General features: G+C 48.8%; 1 protein-coding gene across 2 annotated transcripts; it reads left to right on the forward strand.

Annotated features, from left to right (window-relative positions):
* Positions 1-1,855: 1,855 nt before the first annotated feature.
* Positions 1,856-18,554, forward strand: P2RX4 (purinergic receptor P2X 4). 2 transcript variants are annotated; one of them, XM_060120733.1, is made up of 12 exons: positions 1,856-2,073; positions 5,977-6,124; positions 9,089-9,160; positions 9,277-9,349; positions 9,800-9,896; positions 13,768-13,848; positions 13,942-14,083; positions 14,178-14,314; positions 16,738-16,831; positions 16,950-17,015; positions 17,358-17,453; positions 17,953-18,554. In XM_060120733.1, exons 1-12 carry the CDS (start codon positions 1,940-1,942, stop codon positions 17,977-17,979), a joined length of 1,167 nt encoding a protein of 388 aa, XP_059976716.1. In that variant the 5' UTR covers positions 1,856-1,939; the 3' UTR covers positions 17,980-18,554. The 2 variants fall into 2 exon arrangements, with proteins under 2 accessions (XP_059976716.1, XP_059976717.1); XM_060120734.1 differs by lacking the exon at positions 1,856-2,073 and adding an exon at positions 2,105-2,218.
* The last annotated feature ends 783 nt before the right edge of the window (positions 18,555-19,337 follow it).

Raw genomic sequence — 19,337 nt, forward strand, 5'->3', positions numbered from 1 at the left:
CTAATCATTTTTCAGGATCAGCTTCTCTGGTTGGGCCTAAGGTTACACTACCAACTAGGCACTAACAAAAACTTTTATTTGTACATTTCTCTTAACTGACTTTGTTCAAAAACACAAACAAACCATTTAAATTCAAGATCTGTAAGGCCAGGACCATCTCATTACTATGGGGTAAGTATTCACGAGAGCTGTAAATGTGTTTTGACTCTTAAGGAAATGTATTTTTAAGTTTCTTTCCAATGAGAATTTAGTGCCTGGGTTTTTCTTTTCTACATAGAATTTAAGTCCCCCCAATTACACAAAGCTCCATTTTGGCAGAGACTTTATCTGTCTGTTCACCCTCATATGCCTAGCATCTAGAACACTGTTAAGCACACAACAGGCACTCAGTAAATACCTGTCAAAGAATGAATAAAATCCCACTTAAACTGTCACCACCTTTTCCTGGGACCATTTTGAACTGAGGAAGGTGGCAGCTCTATTCCTCCTGTTAACATGACAAGTCCATCTCCAGAGGCAGATACTGTCTTCCTCAAATTTTATTATTATTCACCTTCTTATATTTGTAAAAACAAGGTGGTGTGGCTTAGGAATCTCACTTCCGGGAAAAGACCTAAAATGGTGTGTTAAAGATTATGCATAGGATCCACAAACTGGAAGCAATCAGATGACAGCGGTTAAGGAAATCATCCCTAACTGAAGAAACAATCCATCGATTAAAAATCATCATTATGACAAGTCTGCAGTAACATGGAAAACATGTAGTGTGGATCAGGAATTGAAAAGTACCATCACTGACTATGCTTACAAATTAAAAACGTATACACGATTATCTGCTAGAATTTATACTCCATGAAGGCAGAATGTTTGGGTTTGTTCTGTTCACTAGACAGTGCCTGGTACGGAAGGTGTTTATTAACACTTGTTGAATGAATGAATGAAACTAAATATAAAACATACCTATGATAACATACCTGAAGGGAATGAACACACGTGGAAAATTATGTTCAGGTGGTGCAACTGTGGGTGTTTCCTCCACTTTCCCTCTATTTTCCAATTCTCCCTAAAGTTGTGATAAAACTTCCTCAGTTCAAAGGATGGTCACAGAAATCCCTCACCAGGCTCAGGCTGCTTCCTCCCGTCCTACAACTAAGGAAGCATCGGAATGGGAGTAGGTATGTGACCTAGCTTCAATTCTAAGAGGGCTATTTTGCAGCGTGTGTGACTCCAGCCAAGGGTCCCTGGGGTACCGGATATTTAGGCTTTCCCTCCTGCAGCGAGAAGGCAGCGCTGCCCCCCATTGGAGCCTGCAGGAGAGAGGCTGCTCTTTCCCCTAAGCTGCCCCCAGCGCCTCGCCTCGCCCCACCCCACCCCGCCCCCAGCTCACTCCTAGACACCCACGGGGGTCGCTCATTACCCCTCCCGCCCCTGGGAGGGGTATCTCCTTCCCAAGGGGGAGGTCACTCTCTCCTTGAGGGCTCTATCTCCCCTGAGCGTCACCGGTCCTCCCTGGTCCTCCTCATGGGGTCATTCGTTCCTGAAGGAGAGGTCATCCCATCCCCGTAGAGCCCACCCCCCTTGAGGGGGGAGTCGCTCGTTCCACCAGTCCCTCTGGGGGGGAGGGTCATTATTCCCCCGTCCCTCTCCAGAGGGGGAGGGTCATTATTCCCAACGAGGTCACCCCCTCCCCCAGGCCCCATTCCCTCCGAGGGGGTCGCTCTCCCCCAGCCCTCCTGAGGCGGCGCGGCACTCGTACCCGAGGGGGAGGTCACGCCTTTCGCCCGGCCCAGTCCCCCGAGGGTCAGCACCGCCTCCTTCCGGGCCCTCCCCCACGAACGGCCACGCCGGGCGGGGCTCCAGTGCGGGGAAGCGGCGGCGGGTCAGGCTACCGGGTCCAGAGCGCGGAACCGGGCGGCGCGGCGGCGGCGGAGCGCTAGCCATGGCGGGCTGCTGCGCGGTGCTGGCGGCCTTCCTGTTCGAGTACGACACGCCGCGCATCGTGCTCATCCGCAGCCGTAAAGTGGGGCTCATGAACAGGGCGGTGCAGCTGCTCATCCTGGCCTACGTCATCGGGTGAGCGCGGCCGCGGGCGACGACCCTGAGGGGTCCCGGGGACAGGGTGTGATCCGACGGCCGGGAACTCCCCCTTCTGGGTCCCGGCCACGCACCTGCTCATTCTGGCCTAGGTCCTCGGCCGAGCCCCGCGAGCGCCCTCCAGGTGGGGTCCAGGGGACAGCGGCCCGAAGCCAGGGATACATCCCTACTCCCCCAACCCTCCACCCCCGACCCTAGCCACCAGAGGGACGGGCTCTGTGCCAGCTCTGGGTCCAGAGGCTGCTTTGATGTTGTGTCTTGAAGGCAAAGCCTAGCTAGATCTTCATCCTCGCCATTCATGTTTCCTGTCCCTTCTGACTTGCTCCATGATGTCCTTTGGCTGGGGGTGGGAGGGCTTTGCCCTAAATGACTCACTCTTTGCTCTTCACTTCCCATTCTGATGATCTGCTGACAGAAACCAAGGTTTGGGATTTCCACTTGGTTCCTTTTGGGTCTGTGGCTTCCTGTCCTTTCCTTTGAGCATCATATGGTAACCCAAGATAATAGAGAGGTCACACTTTCAAAAATCACTTAAGTTCAGTTCCTTCCTTTTATGGGATTGTTGGAGTTTTTGGTATAGGCACCTGCTTTAGACTTATCGTTCCGCATGCTGCCCTCTTTGCTTATATGTCCCTCCACCATCAGTCCTCACCTAGTGCTTAATTTTAATTGATGCACCCTTACAATGTAATAAAACTCGAGAGGAGGTGGAAATTGATTTACCAACTGGGCCCGCTTTCAAGGTTCACCTGGGGTGTTATGGTATCTACAGCTGCTGAGCTGACAGATGTTACCTGCTGCATCGTGGGGGGGGTTGTTTGTTTGTTTTTGTTTTTCTTAAAAGGCCTAATACAGTGTTCCCCAAACTGCACATAGAGCTATTTGAGAATCTTTAAAAAATGCTGACTGCTGGCTCTCAGACTTTCTGATTCAAGTGCTGTAGAGTATGACCAACTCCCCAGGTGATTCTAATGTGCAGCAAATTTTGGGAACCAGTGTCCTAGTGTTTCCCAAACCTACCTGAACATGAAGGACTCATCTGAGGAATTGTTTAAAGGTAACAGGACACCATCCCCCCCCCCCCCCGGGGTGGGACTTGGAATCTGTTAACACTGCCTAAGGGAATCCCCATGATCTGGCAGTTTGGCTTCTACCATCTATCAGCGCAGCAGCAGTAGGTACTGACAGTAGTCAGTAAAAGGGCTTTCCAGGTATGAACTCTGCATCAGAACCACCTGGCCTACCCCCAGGTTTGGACTCTAAGTCACATTAAGTACCATCACAACCAACTCCTTGCCCCCCAGTGATTGTGATGCACCCTTAAACTTCGAGACCCACTACAAGCTGGTTAACTAAACTCATATTGCTGGGTTGGACCTGAAGCATTTGGAATCAGGAGCTGTCAGGCAGCTTTTTCCTTTTGGCTTTTGCTGCTCGTAGGAGAATCAGTTTACATCTACTTCTAGGTATCTAGGGTATCTGTAAAGTTCTAGACTGCATACAGTATATCTGCAGTATGGTAGCCAGGAGTCACATGAAACTGTTGAGCATTTGAAACACCCCTACTCCAAATTGAGATGTGCAATCACTGTACAATGCACGCCAGATTTCGAGGACATAGTACAAAAAACAATTAAATATCATATTAATACATCTTATATTGATAGCATTAACATATATTGGATATGTTGAGTTACATAAAACATATCATTGAAATTAATTTTACCTGTTGCTTTTTAATTTTTAACATGGCTACGAGAAATGTTGAAATTACACGATTCGCGTTGTATTTCTGTTGGGCAGTGCAGCTTTATAGGATTCCTATGGAGTGTTGTCTGCCTTGATCATGAGGATTTTTTAAGCAGTAAATGCTTTGCTTTTATACATCTTGCTGTGATCAGATCTGACTCAGGATCTGAATTTAGGGCTTTTAAGAAAAATTTTAAAAAACCTCATCTCTTAACTTTCTGATTCAATTCATCTTGGTGAAATTGTGGTCTCTTTTCCAGTACTGATCAAAGGTAATCCTTCCTCAAAAAGAGACTGAACAGGACTTTCCTGGTGGTCCAGTGGTTAAGACTCTGCACTTCCAATGCAGGGGGCATGGGTTCAATCCCTGGTCGGGGAACTAAGATCCTGTGTGCTGCATGGCCAAAAAAAAAAAAAAAGAGAGAGACTGAACACTTCTCAGTTATCTAATTGTATTATCAGTCACAGGATGAGGTAATAGTTATTTACATAGTGATTGAGATGAAACCATGTGTCTCTGACTTAGCAACTCACTATCCAGTCAGCCCTCTGTATCCTCAGGTTCTGCAGCCACAGATTCAACCAACCATAGATAAAAGATATTAAAAAAAAATTCCAGAAAGTTCCAGAAAGCAAAACTTGAATTTGTCACTTGCCAGCAACTATTTTTACATAGCATTTACATCATATTTACAACTATTTACATGGCATTTACTTTGTATTAGATATTATAGGTAACCTAGAGATGATTTAAAGTATAGGGGAGGATGTGCATAGGTTACATGCAAATACTATGCCATTTTATATAAGGGTCTTGTGCATCCGTGGTTTTTGGTATCCCCAGGGGTCCTGGAACCAATCCCCTATGGATACCAAGGGATGACTATACTTGGTGGTAAAGTAATAGTGACCCTGCTCTAAGCTTCTCTGTGTCTGACTAGAATTAAATGGAAGCTTATACTGCAGCTGAATTCCTAGAAACCCTGAAGAAGAGGACTTCTTAGGGAAAAAGCCCATCTCTAAGATGGGTAGTGAACTTGGAGACTACTCAGACAATAAGTAACCAAATAAGCAAATTTCTGAAGTCTCAGCACCTAGAGCTTATAAGGAGGGGAGAGGGATGCTAGTAGTATTTCTTGACTCTAGAAATTACAACAATAGTAGTCACTATTGATGTTTAACAACAGCTCTGATGGGGAGGAGTTCTGATTTGTAGTACTGGCCAATTTCCACGGTGTAAATGCTCCCATTGTGGCCAATTTCAGTCTGCTGATAATGGCTCACAAACATTGTTCCAAGCATTTGACATGCATTAACTCACGTAACCTCACAACAATCCTGTGAAGTCTTGTTATCATTCCCGTTGTATAGATGGGAAAAACAGGCACAGAGAGGTTAAGCAGCTTGGCCAAATTTATGCCTAGTGAGTGATGAACTGAGATAGGCTGGCTTCAGTCTGTTCCAGTGTCCTAACCACTATGCACCAATGCCTTCAGATTTTTAATTATTCAGGCTGGTAGTGAAGTCTCCACTTCAGAGGAGAGAAACATACATGTGACCTGAATTCTTAGAGAAAAAGTAAGAAACTATTATACATTTACTTAAAAGATATGATTCTCCTTTCTAGAGGGCATATATAGCATAGAGGGCAAGAAAGGAGACTTCGAAAGCAAAAAGCTTGAGTTCAAATGCTGACTCTGCCATTCACTAGCTGTGTGACCTTGGGCAAGTGACTTAACCTCTCTGAATTACAGTTTTGGAGAAGAATAATGACACCTGCCTTATAAAGTGGTCAGGATTAAATTAGTTAATACACATAAAGAGCTTAGATCAGTACCTGGCACCTAAAGACATTCAAATGGTAACTATCATTATCATAATTTCTATTATCTCATGGTAATTCTGCGGGTCATAGTGCATTGAAAGTGTTCAAATACCTAGTAATAAAGACAGCATTCACTGAGCATTTTCTTTGTGCTGATCACTGCACTAAGTTACAAAGTCAAGCAGCTTTTGCAAAGTCACAACTAGTAAACATCATACTTTCAGCCTCTGGCTACCAGAGGCTCCCTAGCATTAACTCAAATTCATGCAATCCTAATGGCAATTTAAGAGACCTGTTTTATTTTGTAGCTGGGTGTTTGTGTGGGAAAAGGGCTACCAGGAAATGGACTCTGTGGTCAGCTCTGTTACTGCCAAAGCCAAGGGTGTAACCACGACCAATACTTCTAAACTTGGATTCCGGATCTGGGATGTGGCCGATTATGTGATTCCAGCTCAGGTAAGCCTCCCACTGTGTCTCTGTCTAAAGCTCAAGCCTCTAGTTAGCTGCTTTCCCTTCACCTTTGCACTCTTGATTAGTGATTGGCATGCCCAGAGTTCTAACATCACCAGTGCCCAGACTGATTGTTTTAGTCCAAGAAAGCAGTGCAGACAGACCTCTTTTTGGCTTAGGGTCTAACAGGTAATATTCAATCAGCTACGTTTCTTCAGCCCTAAAACATGGCTGGCTTAAACAGAGGAAGCTTTCCATATGGACATCTGTGTCTGTCACCGGACTTGAAAAGTAGAAAAGCACACGTTTTAAATCCTGGGAAAAATGCAGGTGGAACTATCACCTATCCACATTTTGTGGTTTGCTTTACTGTTGTAAACCCACAAGGTAAATCTTTTCAGACAGCGTACAAACTTTAACAGCCCGTAGAGACCCAAAGCCAAAGAAGAAGGAAACAGCCATACCCATATAGGATTCCATCAGGAACATAGGGGAGGGAAGAAACTGTTTGATGCAGCATCCTAGTCTCCCGTCTGTTAATCCACAAAGCTCCAAGTTAAATATTGACTCTCTTTAACCATGATAATGGCTCTGATTCACAGTCAAACCCCACATATCCCTCCAGATGGCCCACGTGCTAGGGTGACTGGGGTGGCCACATGCAGATAAGCTGCCAGCTCTTGGCTCAGAGCAAGGACTTCAGAAACTCTCTCTTCAAGTGTGTTCATTTTCCCTCTGCCTTAAGAGAAGGTTCTTGTGGGGTGCCCAGAGAGAAATCAGAGCTAATAAGCCATAAAGGTCAAATGGAACAGGGGATTCATAGTTTGCTGGAGGAAGCTGGTGCTGTTGGCATGCACCTGTCTCTACAGAGAGACCTCTGCTTCCTACGAAGCCACGGCCTCGTCCTGGCAGGCTCGGAATATCACACTCCGTCTGTTTACTGGACCCACAGAAGGGTACGGCCCCCTGCTTCTGCCCCTCAGTGGAAAGGAGCACACAGCAGCTCTGCCTTCCATCTCGGATCGGAGCCGGGGGCCGTGTGAGTCCCACACGGCTCTCTTCATGAGCTTTCACGATATCCTGCTCCTCCAAAGATGGAACACAAACATGTATTTGCACCGCATCTACTCGGCTCATCTCCAGACTGAAATTTCCCTAAACTTAAAATAGATAAGAAATAGGAAACAAAAAGTAAACCACACTGACTTGTTCAGGTCTAACTCCGGAGAGACGCAGGAACAGCCTTCTGTAAACACCAAGCAAGCAGTGTGTCTACATATGGAACACGGGAGCCTGCTGGGGCGCCTGACCCGGGCCTCCTGCCACATTCTCATGCCCCCTCCTGCGGCCATTTCCTCATTTCCCTACATGCTTTGTTCCAGGTCTGTCTTTGAAAGATGCCAACTATTCCCAGAGCGTCTACCACCTTATCAGACCTGGGAGTGGAGATGTCTACAGACCCTTTGGTCCCTGAGTTTCCCTGATGGCTCCCAGCACTGACTGCTCTTCTCAGGAGTATGAAATGTTCAGAGCATTTCATTTTAGAGCACCAGCGCCCAATAAGGAGGAGGTCCAACTAGAATTTGCAGGGTTTTTGTCTTTTTTTCCTTGTACTGGGAGGTCACTGTTAGCAATTCTTCAGTCTCATCCCCAAGTGAATTGCTCTCCTGAAACTTTAAATCAACCATTTGGCACCTTCACACTTAGGAGGAGAAAACAGAACCTTCTCAAAAGGAGAAGTGTCAGGCTTTCCTGGTAGTGTAGTGGTTAAGAATCTGTCTGCCAATGCACCAGGGTTCAAGCCCTGGTCCAGGAAGATCCCACATGCCGCAGAGCAACTAAGCCCGTGCGCCACAATTACTGAGCCTGCGCTCTAGAGCCTGCGAGCCACAACTACTGAAGCCCGCGCGCCTAGAGCCCATGCTCCACAACAAGAGAAGCCACTGCAGTGAGAAGCCCATGCACCGCAACCAAGAGTAGCCCCTGCTCGCCGCAACTAGAGAAAGCCCACGCGCAGCAACGAAGACCCAACACAAACAAAAATAAAATAAAGAAAAAAAAAGGAGAAGTTCAATGGCGAGCCCTGATTGGGCCTTCTGTATAGAATTGTTTTATGTATTTATTTTAGTTCCTATTAGGAAAGAGAACCAGCCTAACTTGAGACCTTTGAGGTCTTGTGTTTCTGCGCCTGTGAGGTAATCCGGTTGGCAGAGGATATACTGAGCACTTATTGACTCTTTTCCCTCAAGTCAAGTTTTATTAAGGAACCATTTCAGGGTATAGACATGTTTTTTTAACCTGAGGTGAAATTCATGTATCACAATATTAACCAGTTCAGAATGAAAACTTCAGTGGCATCTAGCACATTCACGATGTTGTGTACCATCACGTCAGTCTAGTTCCAGAACATTTTCGTCAGTCTAAAAGGAAAGCCCCCACTCATTAAGCTATCATCCCCTTGTCCACCTTCTCCCTCACCCCCTCACAACCACTAATCTACTTTCTGTTCCTGGATTTGCCTATCCTGTACATTTCACATCAATGGGATCATACACTACGTGGCCTTTTGTGTCTGGCTTCTTGGACTCAGCATCATGTGTTTGAGGTTCATCCACCTTGTAGCCAGGTCTGTGCTTCATTCCTTTTTATGGCTGAGTCATATTCCCTTACGGGTATGGACCACAATTTATCCATCCATCCGTTGATAGACACTGAGTTGTTTCCACCTTCAGGCTATTGTGAATGGTGCTGCTGTGAACATGTGTGCAAGTATTGGAGTCCCTGTTTTCAGTTAGGTTATAACTCTCATCGGTGAGAATGGGAGACCCTAAGATCAGTGTTTTCAACTGTTTTCTGCATGGCACAGGGGGGAAGTGAAGGCACTGTCCTAGTAAAGGGCCTTCCCTGTGGCTCTGCCTGGCTCCTCTGCAGGTAGTATGCAGCACTCTCTCCCCTCTGCCTGCTTTACAGGAGGAAAACTCCCTCTTCATCATGACCAACATGATCTTCACCATGAACCAGACCCAGGGCCTCTGTCCTGAGGTAGGCAGCTTCTTGGGGAAGAGCCTCGGGTCTCATAGCCACCTCTCTGTGCCTGTCCCACTGTGGGTGGGACCAGGCCATGTGAAACCTGTTTTCACTGGTTCTTCTTTTTCCAGATTCCAGATGAGACCACCGTGTGTGAATCCGATGCCAACTGTACTGCTGGCTCTGCAAGCACCCACAGCAATGGTACAAACCTGTGGCTGTGACTCCACAGTAGATGCTTAGCCTGGGGAGGGTAGCCCCCGACCAAACTGCCTCCCCCGTGGGCCCCCTCTCAGAGGGACATCTCCAGGATGGAGAAATCCCCCACACGAGCCTGGGAGAGCCTGGTGTCCAGACTGGGGTCCTGGGGCCCCCCCGACATTTATCTCTGTCATCTGCACCCCAGAAGCCACCCCAGATCTTGCCCTGTCCTGTGGCTCTGCATCACCCCAGCCCTGCAGTTGGCAAAGCAGTGACGTGGCTAGGACTTAGACAACTCTTTTCCTCCAATTTGAATTTCTGGATGCTGTCTAAATCCCAGAATTAGACTAGCTCAAGATTGATTGCATAGGATACATGGTGGAGTTTCTACTCTGCCTCACAAAGTAGAAAGTAGGAGACCCCCATAGACCTGGGTGCCCCTCGCCCCTGTAGGAGTTGCGACAGGAAGGTGCGTGCCGTTCAATGAGACCGTGAACACATGCGAGGTGGCAGCCTGGTGCCCGGTGGAGGATAACGCACAAGTGCCAACGTGAGTCCTGCCAAAGGGATGGAAGTGTCCTAAATGCTGGGTCTCGGGCCTGAGAGAGGTGGCAGGGGAGTTGTGGCTTTGTGCTCTTGGTGTCAGCCTGTAGCATGAGGCTTCCCTGGGCTGGTGGTTCTCAACCAGAAGGCAGCAGCCCTCAGTAGCTAGTGGGCCACGGTGTTTTTCACTCATGGTGAGTGCAGATGACTTATTGCTAGTTAGGCCTCTGTCAGTTGCAAGTAACTGACAGGAAACAGTTCTCAGGGCCTTAAACGGGTGTGCACACACACACACACACACACATGCACAGTGGGGGTGGTTTGTTGTTCAACTAACCACAGAGATCCCAGCATGGCTAGACCTGGGGCTCGAAGGACAGCATCCGAGTCGCCACCTCTTGGCTCTGCTTCCCTCCGTGGTGGCTTCGTTTGCAGGACCCATGGCACAGTCCCTAGTCCCCCTGCCCAGCTGTCCGTAAAGATTCTAGACCTGTCCATCTTCACAGCTTCAGCCACATCTGTCAACCCATCCAACCCATCACTGTGGCTGGGGGATGGATTTTGCTTCTGGCTCAGGCCTGGGTCATGTGCCTTCCTAGCTCGGCGGGGAGTCAGACCCACCCAAATGACACAGGTTGAGAGTGGGGGAGGTGTGGCTTTTAAAGGAAGTGCGGGGTTCTGTTACCAGAAAAAAGGTACAGATGCTGGGCAGGAAAATTATTAATGTCCGTTAAAGTGTGTTTTATAAACTAGAGCAGGTTCAAGGTTGCCTAGAATAACGTTCTTTCGAACTGCGATCAGCTGTGCTGTGAGTGGGTGGAGTCAGAAGTAAGCTCTCGGAACTGCTGGCAACCTGGGGCCTTTCTCCAACCTGGGGTCTTTCTCACTCAGCGTTCAGACTGAGGCCTAGATAAGCCCAGGGGAGCAGGTAACCATGTGATCCTCACCCTGGGTGTGTCGCAACACAAGAGAATGGTGAGGACTGCGGATTGCTGAGGGCAACAGCTCCGGCAAGCGAGGGAAATACTAGAAGACGAGGAATCCTAGCATTCTGGAGCTGGAAGGGACTTTATGGAGCCGGTGGCCATGTGTGGCTACTGAGCACTTGCAATGCAGCTGGGTCCAAAATGAGCTCTCAGCGCAAAATACACTCCAGGTTCTGAAGGCTTATTATTAAAAAAAAAAAAAATGTATCTCATTAATAACATTCTATGTTGTTTACATGTTGGAGTAACATTATAGATATATTGGCTTATTACAGAAAAGCTCATTTCACTTGTTTCTTTTTACTTTATTTTTGGCCGCGAAGCATGTGGGATCTTAGTTCCCTGACCAGGGGTGGAACCAGCGCCCCCTGCAGTGGAAGTGCAGAGTCCTAACCACAGGACCGCCAGGGAATTCCCTCTTTTTACTTTTTAATGTAGCTACTAGGAAATTTTAAATTACAGTGTGGTTTGTGCCTCACAGTATATTTTCACCGGACAGTGCTGTTATGTATTTTTTTTTTAATGGAGTGTAATTGCTTTACAATGTTGTGTTAGTTTCTCCTGTACAATGAAGTGAATCAGCTATATGTATGCCTATATCAGCGCTGTTATAGATCTAATCCAGTGTAGGATGATTTTTAAGTGTACACTGATACAAAAAATTTCAGCACTGAGTCACATGGAGAGAAAGGTCTTCCCATCTCCACTCTTATTCAGCCCCTAGCTGATATCAAGGAGGAGATTCTGGTCTGGAGTGTCTTCAATACCTCTCTGTCCCTCACTGATTTCCATTTCTCACAGAGAACAAGCCCCAGGCTCAACACCCTGGGCTGACAAAAATATGTCAGCTCGTAATGACATTGTTCTTAGTTATATTTATTTGAACGATGACCTCTAACTTGTGGCAAACGATATTTTTTATGGTCATGATGGAAAGTTTTACTTCAAAATGAATGTCAGTAAAAAAAAAAAAAGTGAGTTGATCCTAAAGGTGGAAACAACCCAAATGTCCATCAACAGATTGTGGTGAACACGTACAACGGAATGTTATTGAGCCATAAAAAGGAATGAATAAAAAGCTCTGACACAGGCTACCACAAGGATGAACCTCGAAAACATGCTAAGTGCAAGAAGCCAGACACAAAAAAGTCACATACTGTCTGATCCCATTCATATGAAATGTCCAGAACAGACAAATCCATAGAGAAAGAAAGAAAGTAGGTTGGTGGTTCCCGAAGGCTGAGGGGAGGGGAGAATGGCTAGTAGCTGCTTGACGAACAAGCAGTTTCCTTTTGGGGTGATAAAGATGTTCTTGAACTAGACAGAGGTGATGGTTGTATAACACTGGAATGTGCTTCATGCCACTGAATTGTATACTTTATGAATCTTTTTTTTCTTTTTCTTTTTTTTTTTTTTGCAGTACGCGGGCCTCTCACTGTTGTGGCCTCTCCCGCCACAGAGCACAGGCTCCGGACACGCAGGCCCAGCGGCCATGGCTCACGGGCCCAGCCGCTCCGCGGCACGCGGGATCCTCCCGGACCGGGGCACGAACCGGCATCCCCTGCATCAGCAGGCGGACCCCCAACCACTGCGCCACCAGGGAAGCCCTGAATTGTATACTTTAAAATGGTTAATTTTATGTTCTCTGAATTTCACCTCAATTTTTTTTTAAAAGGAGGGTTAATCTTAAAGACAAGTATTGCACATGAGGCACACAGCGGTATAGGGAGTGACAGAAGTTTGAGAAACGTTGATATAGTCCATCCCCTTGATACAGGGACGAGGGAATTCAAAGCCCCAAAAGACGTGCCTCGGTCAAGGTCTTTATCAGCGGTAGTGGCAGGCTCAGCTCCCCACGTTGTGTGGCCTCATCACTGGCCTTGCTCCTTTCTCAGGGTGGGGAAGACTGCTGAGGTTTTTTATACCTTCAAAGATTCCACCTGGGGGGCTTCCCTGGCGGTCCAGTGGTTAAGACTCCACGCTTCCACTGCAGGGGGCACGGGTTTGATCCCTGGTGGGGGAACTAAGATTCTGCCTGCCATGTGGTGCAGCCAAACAAACAAACAAAAAGCTTCCACCTGGGTCAGGGGGCCCCCCCACTGAGGAGTCAGTCTACAGTGCCAGATCCTCCTGGAGAAACCCTCCAAAGCAGTGGGGTCCCCTTGGGAAATTCAACTCCTCCTGTCAGCAGGAGCTGACGTGGCACTTCCAAGGTGTGGTGCAACAGCAGACATGCACTTTTTGTGTCAAGCCTGTAGGTGAATTCACCTTTGCTTTTGCTTCTTAAACCAGATCTGTTGAGCATTCCCAAGAATACCTGAGGGAGGTAAGCCCTGAAACCCAGCACCTGCCGGATGAGTGATTTCTAGTGAGGCCACGAGGCACCACCCCTCCCGCCCTTCGTTAGCTATTCCTCAGGTTCTTAAATTCCCACTGCCTTGAGGAAGAGGCCCTGCCCTTCCATGACTGGAAGAAATCAGAAGCCTTGGTTTGCAGTCTCCTCTCTTGACCTGGTGTTTATGCAGAGGAAAGTAGAAAAGACGAGATATGTTTTACTTTCTTCTTGGCAAAGTGACATCGTAAGACACATGGGTATGCGACTTAAAAATATTACCTAGGGGGCTTCCCTGGTGGCGCAGTGGTTGAGAGTCCGCCTGCCGATGAAGGGGACGCGGGTTCGTGCCCCGGTCCGGGAGGATCCCACATGCCGCGGAGCGGCTGGGCCCGTGAGCCATGGCCGCTGAGCCTGCGCGTCCGGAGCCTGTGCTCCGCAACGGGAGAGGCCACGACAGTGAGAGGCCCGTGTACCGCAAAAAAAAAAAATTACCTAGGTATATTAGGAGTGTACATATGTTTGTACTTTTGTTAACAATACGTTGTAATTTTTTTCAGGCCTGCTTTTTTAAAGGCTGCAGAAAACTTCACTCTTTTGATTAAGAACAACATCTGGTATCCCAAATTTAATTTCAGCAAGTAAGTGGCGGCCAGCTGTGTGAATTCGCCAGTGTCTTGGGGAAACTTGTGGCTCTTCTTTGAGGTTGTCCTTCTGCTTCCTCCCAACTTTAGGAGGAATATCCTTCCCAACATCACCACTACCTACCTCAAGACGTGCATTTATGACGCTAAAACAGATCCCTTCTGCCCCATATTCCGACTTGGCAAAATAGTGGAGAACGCAGGGCACAGCTTCCAGGACATGGCTGTCGAGGTAGGTGTAGGTCCTGGCTTTTCTAACACAGTCTTTGACACATCTCCTTCTAGAATGGGCTCTGAGGAAAGCTCGCTCTGTCCGCAACCCACAGGGAGGCATCATGGGCATCCAGATCAAATGGGACTGCAACCTGGACAGAGCCGCCTCCCTCTGCTTGCCCAGGTATTCCTTCCGCCGCCTGGACACCCGGGACGTGGACCACAACGTGTCCCCAGGCTACAATTTCAGGTGGGTGTGAGCTTGGGCCCCATTCCTCATGTGCTGGGGGTGATGGTAGTTGCATCACTCCCCAGTGGGGGCCTCCACGCCCACCCAAGACCAGCACTCAGGCGGCACCCCAAGGGCAGGTGGGGAGGCGTGTGCCAGGGAGAGTGGTCCAAGCAGGGCCTTGCCCCTGTGGCATCCCGACCTGTGAGCGCCCTCCTCGCCTTTTCTTGCCTCAAGAACGACTGTCTGCTTTAGCTTTCCTGGGCCGGCCAGCCTCAGCCAGGACCCTGCTGGGGTCTTTTTCTTTTTTTTTTTTTGGCTGTGCACTTGTGGGATCTTAATTCCCCGACCAGGGATTGAACCCAGGCCTCCTGCAGCGGAAGCATGGAGTCCTTACCACTGGACCGCCAGGGAAGTCCCTCTGCTCACTAATTTTGAGGAGTGGATGAGCCTGTGGTCCTCCAGTCCAAAGGCCTCTGGGGCCTGATCCATGAATTGGTTTCTCGGTTGATCTGGCCCCCAGAATCTCCCAAGGTGCAGGGGATACAAGTTTTAGCCTCAGGAAAGGCCTCTGCTGGTATTTCCCCGCTAGAAGTGCTGTGTATTGGTTTCCTGGGGCTGCCGTAACAAATGACCACAAACTGGGTGGCTTGAAACAGCAGGAATCTGTTCTCTCACAGTTCTGGAGGCTGGAAGCCCAATCAGTGTGTCAGCAGGCCAGGCTCCTTCCTTGCCTCTTCCAGCTTCTGGTGGCTCCTGACAATCCTTGGTGGTCCTTGGTTCATAGGTACATTACTCAGTCTCTGCCTCTGTCGTCACCTGGCCTTCTCCCATCTGTGCCTGTGTCTCTTTGTCCTTTGTCTCTCTTCTTTTACGGACACCAGTCATATTGGATTTGAGGTCCACCCTAATCCAGTATGACTGCATCTTAACTAATTACATCTGTAAAGACCCTATTTCCAAGTAGGGTCAGTGGTGCTCTTTTGCTGCTCTTGTCTCCCTCTAGTGGTGATGTGTGGAATCAAATGCACAGAGCATCTGCTGTCCTCCTGAACCATCTGGCTCACTGATAGAAGGGCAGATCCTTGCATTTTTCCCTAGTAAGGGAGTCAGATTTGCATTGCTCTGTCTCTACGGTTACACAGTTTCTTGTAGAAACCACTGTGGAAAACTTCAATCTTGGGTTGGAACCCCAGAACAGAGAAGCCGATGGGACCCTCACAAGGACACCCATCCCCCTGACCTCCACCAGCATCAGGCCCCACCTGAGTTCCCCGGGCCTGGACCACGGCATGAAGTTGTGGGCCAGACAGATCTCAGGCCACAGCTTAGGCTCCTGGTGGATCCCCTGTATAACACGGGCAGCAAATGGTATCAGTCTCAGTGGTTCTCCCCCCAGCATGCCCCTTCGTGTTCTATTTTTGCATGTGGGATCTTAGCTCCCCGACCAGGGGTTGAACCTGTGCCCCCTGCAGTGGAAGCACAGAGTCCTAACCACTGGACTGCCAGGGAATTCCCCCTCCTGGTGGTCCTTTATAAATGGTTTTATTGAGATATAGTTCACATACTACACAGTTCACCCATTTAAAGTGTAGAATTCAGTTGTTTTTAGTATATTCACAGAGTTGTGCAACTGTTACCACAGTCAATTTCAGAACATTTTCATCACCTCAGAAAGAAACCCCAGACCCTTTAGCTGTATCCCTCTATCCCTTCACCTACGTCAACCCCTGGCAACCACTAATCTACCTAATTTGCCGATTCTTGACTTTCATAGGAATGGACTCATACGATATGTGGCCTTCTGCGACTGGCTTCTTTCACCTAGCATCATGGTTTTTTTCCAGGTTCATCCATGTTGTGGCATTTATCAGTACTTCTCTTTATGGCTAAATAATATTCCATGGTGTGGGTATAACACATTTTGTTTATCCACTCATCCAATTGATGGATCAATGGTTCTTTAATACAAAAAATGTCCAGTGCTGAGATGCTCGGTCCCCCCACCCACAAAGCAGACTTGGCCATCACTGCTGGCTGGCCACCTTCTGTTAGTGGCCAGGGTCTCCTTGAGAGAGGCGGGGCTCAGCTGTATCAGGAAGGACTTTCAGAGGAGGAAGTTCCGTTTTAAGTCGTAGGAAGTGAGGGTGATGACAGAGGAGGGATCTCTCCGTGCACCCTTGTGCCAGCATTCCAGACGCTCTGCCCTGCGGGCCCCAGCGCCCTCCTCCTCAACAGGCCAGCCCTCCTTCTGCGTGGCTCACGTGAGCCTGGAGAAGCCCCGAGGTGCTCGAGTGTGGTTCGTTCGGTAGGCAGAGCGAGCCCTAAGCCATTGCCAACTCCGCCAGGGCCTTGGGAGTTCACTCTGACGTCCCTCAGCAGGACCCAGAGGCTGTCTCAGGCCTCCCTGTGCCTTTTCCCTCTAACCTGGCCTTCTTTACCAGGTTTGCCAAGTACTACAACGACCTGACCGGCACCGAGCGCCGCACGCTCATCAAAGCCTATGGCATCCGATTCGACATCATCGTGTTTGGAAAGGTAGCCTGGCCGCCGGCTCCCCTCGTTCAGAGCCCACTGGTCCTCTTCTGGGCTGGCCAGGGGCAAGGGGCCCTCTCCCCACCCCTATCACAACTTCTTTTTCTCCCATCATCTGCAGGCTGGGAAATTTAACATCATCCCCACCATGATCAACATTGGCTCTGGCTTGGCGCTCTTAGGGGTGGTGAGTGGCTCACTTAGACCTCTCTGGCCACCCGCCTGGGACTGTGACCCCCCCCCCAGCACTGCAAGTTGAGACCCTCTGCTGGCATCCTGGTTCTTCCCCTTGACCCCAGACTTGTTTCTAGGCTCGACCCTCCAGGCTTATTTCCCTTCCCCATCCCCACCTGCTTCCTCCTGCCCTTCTCCAAGACAGCGCTCCTCGGGCCCTAACCTTTTCCCCCCGGAGAGATGGAGGAGCCCTTCATTTCCTTGGAAGATCCCAGGCTTTGTGGGAAGGGGCGCACACAGAATAATAGGGCCACAGCACCCTGCCTCATTCTTTCTTGCCCTGTGCTGCATTCAGGCAACAGTGCTGTGTGATGTCATTGTCCTCTACTGCATGAAGAAAAGATACTACTATCGGGAGAAGAAATATAAATATGTGGAAGACTATGAGCGGGTAGGTCGCCTCCTGAGCTCCCAGCCGGCAGGAAGGCCCAAGCGGCCTACCTCACCTGCCTCTTGTCCCAGCGGTGAGAACCCCTAGGTCATCTAGGTGTGTTGTCCACTCGCGCAGTCACATGCGACTCTTGTCATCTGCTCCATTTCTAGACCACCTATACTAGCCTTTACTTCATACTTTTCTTCAAATGGACTCACTCTTTAAAATCTAGCCTTCATTTTAATCAGTGATGTCTCAGGTTAGTTATGATAATGGATATCATGCCAAAACCTCTGTCCACACTCTACTTCAATTCGCCTTGAAGAGAAAGAGGGGTTGGGTACCCCTAGGACCTACCTGAATACGCTCAGTTGTGAAGGGCTGTCCAGACGTCCTCAGGGAAAGTGGCCGATTCCCACCTGCCCGAAATGGTCCAGGCTTGCCTGCGGGCAGCACAGGGCGGTGCACGTGTATCCATAAGCATATCAACTGACGATAAGCATATTGTTCTTTGCAGGGTCTTGGCAGTGAGACGGACCAGTGATGCCCACCCCACACCTGGGCTCTCCTTGGCCCTCATCAGAGCACAGCAAGGAGGGAGAAAAGGCTGCCTGCCATGTCACCCAGAGGAAGTTCCAGATTCTGAGTCAGTCTCCACAAGTACTGCAGGGTTGCCCAGCTGCTCCCATGTCTTGTGTGTAGGGTTTGCGTAGCAAACCACTATGCACGTTGGCCACCTCCTGTCTGTGGCTGGGTCACCTCTGCCGTTCCTTCTCTTTGGGGTCACTGGGGCAAGCTCTGGCCCGAGGGCAGTGAAGTGGCTGTGGCTACAGGGCCGAGGACTTCTCCAGGGCCGGGTCTCCTCAGAAGCTTCCATCTCCAGCCCCCTTCGAGACAGGCCCAGTCCTCCGAGGCCCGGCAGCTCCACTCAAGCACTGTATAAGGAAGGCGGGACACCTGGCTGTGCTTGTAGCTCTTCGGCACACCCGGGCTGCTGTTCCCCTCCCCCCACCAGAGGCTTCAACCACGAGGTCATGAGGCGGAGCTAGTGTTTTTCCTTTGATAAGAGCTACATTGAGATGACTGAGGACCAAACATTAAAACAAATGATTTTCTTAATCTCTGTGTGGCTTCACAGCGTGAGCTAGAACTTTCCTTCCTTCCCCTTTACTTGGACCAGTAAATCCATTTGTTATCCCAGCTCACTGTGCTCCTGAAACAGTCTATTGCTGGAGCTTAGGTTTTTTTTTTTTTTCAACTTTAACCTTCTCTTAAAACCTAAGAAGTATGATCTTTGTTAGCTTGTGTTCCTATAGAGTTTACGAGATTCTTTTTCTGTGGTGTACCGTTTGTCTTACCGGTGCTTACATTTTACATAAAAGTGTGGGTCTGCACTACAGGGAACAGTTTTAGGTGACATGAAGGTGGCTTATCCTCCCTCCTCCTCATTTGCCTTCCAGAAACCTCCAACCAAAAGCAGTACCCCCTACACCTACCTTGCCACCAATGTGAAATGTTAACGAAGCTATTTCTAGCTTGCCTTCACACCGACTCTATTCTGCATCAGGTGTTCAGGATCTCCCTAAAGAAAGCAGCCTGCCCCGCCTCCTTGTTAGGAATTCATTTGCAACTGCTGAGGGAACGTTTATTTTAGAAGTGCTCTGCTTCTGCAGGATAAATGGCCAACCTGGGCTTTTCTTGCTCTGGGGAAAAAAGAAAAAAGTTTACAGACCCCTTTGAAGAAGTTCTGGTTCAAGCTACCTTTCTGAAAAATGCCTGCTTGAACACACCAGTCACATGGAGCTGGAATTTTTAGGAAAGGCTTATTATCTTGCAGGCTAAGGAGTGATGGTTACTGGAGTGAGGAAGACTTCTTTCAGCCTCCCTTTTCTAAAATGGAAG

Source organism: Lagenorhynchus albirostris, chromosome 14, assembly GCF_949774975.1.
Source record: "Lagenorhynchus albirostris chromosome 14, mLagAlb1.1, whole genome shotgun sequence".
Lineage (NCBI taxonomy): Eukaryota > Metazoa > Chordata > Mammalia > Artiodactyla > Delphinidae > Lagenorhynchus > Lagenorhynchus albirostris.